Genomic DNA, 6,000 nt, shown 5'->3' with positions numbered 1-6,000 from the left:
GATAGATAGATAGATAGATAGATAGATAGATAGATAGATAGATAGATAGATAGATAGATAGATAGATAGATAGATAGATAGGAACTTCCTCAAGTCAGTTGACTGCATGGACATGTGAAACTGTCCCTCAGGTACCAAGGTCCTAGACATTTGAAGCCAGTTAGCTTGAATTGAAGTCCTGGCCCTCCCATTTGCTAGCTATGTGATCTTAGTAAATCATTTGACCTCTTCAAACCTCATCTGTAAAATGGAGTTAATAATTCCTGTATTAACTTCCTCCCAGGGGATTTTTGAGGGAAGCACTTTGAAAACCCTAAAGTACATTTTAAATGGTTACAATTATCCTGGTAGAATAGAAAGTCCTTTAGGATAGCCATTGTGTGTTGTTATTATTTTTAATCTTTGTATTCCCAAAACTTGGTCAGTGCTTAATTGTTGTTAATTGAATGGAATTGCTATTATTAATGCTGCTGTTATAACCTGCCAGGCTTTATGTTCATGACCTCCCTGTTCTTCTTCCTCTTGAAGGGGAGTGCAGCTGTCATGAAGGCTATGCTCCAGACCCTGTGCACAGACACCTGTGTGTGCGGAGTGACTGGGGGCAGAGTGAAGGGTGAGTACCGAGGAAGTCAGGGCTTGGCCCAGCAACAACTCTTACTTATCTTTTCTTACTTAATCTTTCTCTCTTATCGTATTTTTTTTCTCTTACTTATCTTTCCTATACAAGACCAAAGCTAGTGCACTTCTGGAACAGAGGGAGTCTGCAGAAGTTAAATATAAATAAAAACCCCTTTCCCATTTAATTAATCTAATGATAGAGATAGATATAAAATGATAGCACTGGAAGGGAGTTTAGAACATAGAATGTTACAACATTAGGCTTAGAACAGGACTTTAGAATGTTCAGTGTTTAAGCTGGAAAGGAACTTTGAGCCAACCCTCTCATTTTATGGTGAGGAAAATTGAGGCCTAGAGAAAGGAAAGTGACTTATCCAAAGTCACAAAGCTAAATAGTGTCATATCTAGCACTGGAACCCATGTTTTCTGACCTCCCTCCCCCATCTAGTGGTTTGATGTTCTAACTGATAATGAATTCTCATAAACAGGTGGCTCTTAACTTTTTACTTGTAAACCCCAACCATCTAATAGTTAATAATCAAGATGATAGAGGCAAAAAAACCCAAAACTGTACCTAAATACACAAGGAAAACTTATGATTTAAAGGAATTTTATGATTGATTCATTTATTTGTAAAGAATTATTTTTTAATCAAATCCCCCCCCCCACCATATCTATACTTATTTGTTTGGGGAAAGTGGAAATGGGTAAATCTGTTCCTGTTTCTGTGTTTTTTTTTTCCTTGAATAAAGTCTACCCAGAGACAACACTTTAATCTTACTAAGTATCCCTTTGCTGTTCTGTTCCTCTCCCCACATTCCTTTCCTTACAGACCTTGGCCTTACACAACCCTGGAAAGGGGATATGACCTTGTGACAGGGGAGCAGGCACCTGAAAAGATCCTCAGGTCAGTGGGTAGATATACTAGGGGTGGGGTGGGAAAGGGTGGTGTCCCTGGGATATGGGGGAGGGAAGTATTTTGTTTTTGTTTTCCCCTCATAGTCACAGAGTAGCAGGATTAGTATTTGAATTCAAATTCTGTACCTCCAAATCATCTTTTCCTTACACAACTCAGACTTGAACTGGTCATGACTCCTACTGCTGGTGCTATTGCTACTATGGCTTCATACTCATAATTCTCAAAGCGATTTGCTCTTTCTCATTTAATTCTTTCAATAACTTTATAAGTTATAGAAGAAAGGTATGAAATCCTCAGCTAAGAGATGAGGGAAGTGAATGAACATTTACTGAGTGTATTCTGTGTGCTAACCCTTGTGCCTGATGATGTCAGAGAAACAAAGAAATGTAAAGCATGATCCCCACCCTTGTGAGGTTTGTGCTTTTGTTGGAGAGAGGACTCATACCTAAACACTCAACATATAAATAGTGAATTCTCACTATTTGCCATTACATAATAATTGCCCAATGAGTGGTATGTTCAGCAAGTTTTGGAGCCTATCAGGGAAGAGAGCACCCCCTATGGGCTGAGGGTGGTGAGGGGGGAGTACTTGAGCAAGGCCTTCAAAGATAGTTAGGATCCTTGATTGGGAAAGGAGAAGGAGGGACCTTCCAGGTGAGAATGATAAATGAGATCACAAAATGTTGGAACTAGCAGATCATCTAGCCCACAGGTTGTTAACATTTTTTGTGGGGGAGGCTGGACCACTTGGGTAGTCTGGTGAACCCTGTGAGCCTCTTCTCAGAATGATGTTTGTAAATGCATGAAATAAAATAAATAAAATAAAATGGATGTAAGATTATAAAGGAAACCAAAGATCAGTGAAAACAAAGATGTATTAATTTTTCCATCCAAGTTCATGGATACCTTGAAATCTCTCCACTTAGGAGTCTATGGACCCCAGGTTAAGAACCCCCTCTTTTTTCTGAAGCAATCAGAGTTAAGTGACTTTCCCAGAGCCACACATCTAGCAAGTGTCTGAGGCCGGATGTGAACTCAGGTGCTGACTGTTTCTCTTATAGGTCTACCTACAGCTTGGGGCAGGGACTCTGGCTCCCAGTCAGCAAGAGCTTTGTGGTGCCTCCTGTGGATCTGTCTATCAATCCACTGGCCAGCTGTAAGACTGATGTGCTTGTGACTGAAGACCCTGCTGATGTCAGGTAGGAAAACTCTCTAGCCTGAGGTTTGCCTGGGCTGCCAAGGGACTGTTGCATTCCGTGACACCAGTCACAAATCACATTGCCAGCCGTCCCTGTGTCTACGTTCACTATATCACTGGTTGCCAAAATGTTTTTTATGACACAGCTCTTTCAGTATTTTTTTAAAGCACACAAATTCCCAATATGTGTATATTTATATAAAATATATAATATGCTACTGTATTGATAATTCTGTAATATAAAACATAAAAATAGAAATTAATAAGGGTGATAAAATAATATTTGATTCTAGAATTAACAGGGAGATACCTAAAGTTCATTGAAGAGGTGGGTAACAAGGTCAGAACAACATCTGAGGAGGGTCTCTGACAGCTGTGTGGAGGATGGAACAGAATGATGGAACTAAAAATGAAAATCTACAGACTTTGCAAACTATGTTAACTTCTCCATTAGCTGCTGTTGGGTACATGGAAAAGTCAATGTTTGCAAATCTGAATGCACCAAAGAGAGGAATGGAGACCAAACAGGAGGCTGTTTCAATAATCCGTGCAAGAGATGATGAGCCTGAATTGGTGATGACCATGTGAATAGGGAGGAGATAGATTTGAGAGAAGTAGTGGTATAAGCGACAGAATGCTATAGAGGATTTTGGATATGGAAATGGTTATGGAGGAAAAGGGGGGTGTTCAGTCATTTTTCAGTCATGTCCAGCTTTTTGTGACCCCTTTTTTGGCAAAAATACTGGAGTCGTTTGTCATTTCCTTCTCTAGCTCATTTTACAGATGAGGAAACTGAAGCAAACAGGGTTAAGTGACTTACCCAGGATTGTACAGCTAGTAATTGTCTGAGGCAAGATTTAAACTCAGGAAAATAAGTTGTTCTGACTCTCGGCCAGGCATTCTGTCCACTGCACTACCTAGCTGCCTGAAGAGGAAATGAGAACTCAAAGATGACAGTAGCTTTTGAAACCTGGGTGATTGGAAGGATAAAGGTGCTACCAACACTATTAGGGAAGAGTAGACAACGGAAGGGTTTTGAGGAAAAGATAATGTACTGACATTTTTATATCTGCTAAGTCAGTCACTTTACTTTATTGGACATAAAATGCAAAGGGTGAATATATGTGGAGCTTTTCCTCAACAGTCATTGATCCCAGAGAGCAGAGCCCACTTTGTGAGGGGCACCTGCCACAGCCATTAGGTGAGCTGAGATGTAAGGATGTGCTAGAGCCAGCTTGAGCTCAAGAGAGCTGATTGTTAAATTTTTGACCTGAGCAGTTACACCTTGGAAATCAGTAAGTCTTATAAATTAAGGTTATGTTTATTGTTTTGTTGTTTGTCTGTGCTTTAGAAACTGTTGGAGAAAATGTTAATAAAAGTGTGCCATGCTTACATTTCTCCTCCTGAGAACCTGTTATTAAATATGTATCAGCACGCTATTTACTTGGAGGCAGGGAGTTGGTATGGAATTTCCCCAATGGTGCCAACACAGCTCCTGTAAGTAGAAAGTTTAGGTTAAAACTGATCTGAGGCACTGAGGTCTGGCTCAGGAGGGGAGTGGTTTGAGAGTTGCACAGCAGAGCAAGAGGAAAGAGTAGAAGAATGTTGGGAGATAGGGTAAGTGTGGCTATATTGGAGATAAACTTCACAATTGACTCTCTTGCACAGCCCTCCCCAATGACCCCCACACACAGAGGCACCAGAGCCCCCACTTCAGAGACCACTGGATCACATAATGTCATGCAGTTTGGGAAGCAGCAGAAAAACCAGGGAACATCACTTTTTGGGCTTAATGTTACCTAGTCAGAGGTAACATTTTCTGATTAACAGATTGACAACAGATGATCTTATCTGGTCTGGGAACCCTGCCTCCCCAGAATGTGTTCTCAAAATGAAGAGACTTTTCCAAGGTCACATGTCTAATCAGTGGCAGAAATGGCATTCAAACGTTAGGCCAGTACACTTTTTGCTATAGTTCTCTTTTAGTCAGTGTTTCTGGAAAATATGGCAACTCAAAAAAGACAAGTTCATGGGACCTCTTAACACCCCTTACCTTCCTTGTAGGGCTATTAATATCCTACATCCATGTAGAGTCTGAGAGGATGGGAACAGCTTCTGCAGGTGAATCCCAGGACAGAAGAGGAAGAAATCTACTGAGGAAAGGAATCAGGGGTTTAGTTGGGCAAGATCCCCCAGGCTTCCTGGTGGTGTTACTGCCAGCTTCCAAATACCATGGTGATAACAGGCTATTCTAGGAGCTATCATTACCTGAAGAAAACATAGTTGTCTTTTTAGCATTGCCCAAGGACAGGCAGCCTTACAATTCCCACCATCCTGCCTCAACCCAATCAATTGTCCTTGTACCAGCTGCAAATGTGGATAAAAATGTACAATCTCCACCAAATGCAAACCAAGAAACCGCCCTGTGGATTGCCCCTTTCCTGGCTCTGCTAATAAACCTCGTTTGACACAGCATTGCTCAGACAAGCGTATCACTGAGCATTTTGAAGAATTAATAAGTTACAGTCAGATGATAAGTTAGAGAATTAATAAATAAGAGATAATAATTATAGATAGCCAATAATACTGTCAGGGAATCACACACAAAAAGCAAAGATTAGGAGAGAAGCTGAGCAGAGTATTGCAGGACAAAGAGAAGAAAGCAGGGCAAGCTTTCTAATGGGATTTGGAAAGAGGAAGGTGCTGAACAAGCTCTTTTCTCTCTTAGTCCCCTGGTCTGTGGCCAGTGTAGTTCTCAGGTAAGATGTCAGGAGTGATGGGCTGAGGGAAGAGTCAGCTTCTGACCATCCATCCCTGACCTTGGCCCTGTAACTTCCAATGCAAACCAAGCCTCCCCTGAGTTGATCCTTCTCCCCTTGTCCTTTGATACTTTAAGAGATATGTGAGTTCATTGATATAGGTGCAACAGTGTAGATAACAATCCATCCCAAACTTCTCATCTTGTGTGGCTTCAATCCATGTCCTCTCACAGACTATCTATGGGGAGGGGGCTATCCAAGAAGTGGTAGTAGGCCTTCACCTACTTCTTTTGACCTTGGGTATGTATCAGTGAATCTCATAGGCTACATGTATATTGGCTATGCCCTCACTCTAGGATTGGCCTTCCTCCTTTTATGGACGTGAATCTATCTGCTGACATCTCATACAACCCTTCTCATATTGAATTCTTCATTGGTAATATGTTTTAGCCTACTTATACTCACCATGCACCTCTCCACTAATTTTTTTTAACTTTAATTTAATT

General features: G+C 41.0%; 1 protein-coding gene across 2 annotated transcripts in view; it reads left to right on the top strand.

The window, feature by feature from the left end:
* The window catches only part of LOC114047046 (astrotactin-2), a 1,078,351-nt gene that overhangs the window by 443,389 nt on the left and 628,962 nt on the right, over positions 1–6,000 (top strand). Inside the window, exons 8-10 of one of the 2 annotated variants that reach the window (XM_027867720.1) lie at positions 529–613; positions 1,451–1,525; positions 2,599–2,736. In XM_027867720.1, the coding sequence (XP_027723521.1) occupies positions 529–613; positions 1,451–1,525; positions 2,599–2,736 (298 nt within the window). The remainder of the gene's footprint in view (positions 1–528; positions 614–1,450; positions 1,526–2,598; positions 2,737–6,000) is intronic. The other variant, XM_027867721.1, reaches the window with a different exon arrangement.

Source organism: Vombatus ursinus, unplaced genomic scaffold (genome assembly GCF_900497805.2).
Source record: "Vombatus ursinus unplaced genomic scaffold, bare-nosed wombat genome assembly UNPS02014786.1, whole genome shotgun sequence".
Lineage (NCBI taxonomy): Eukaryota > Metazoa > Chordata > Mammalia > Diprotodontia > Vombatidae > Vombatus > Vombatus ursinus.
Note: the sequence above shows the minus strand (reverse complement) of the source record. Positions and strands in the feature narration are given on the sequence as shown.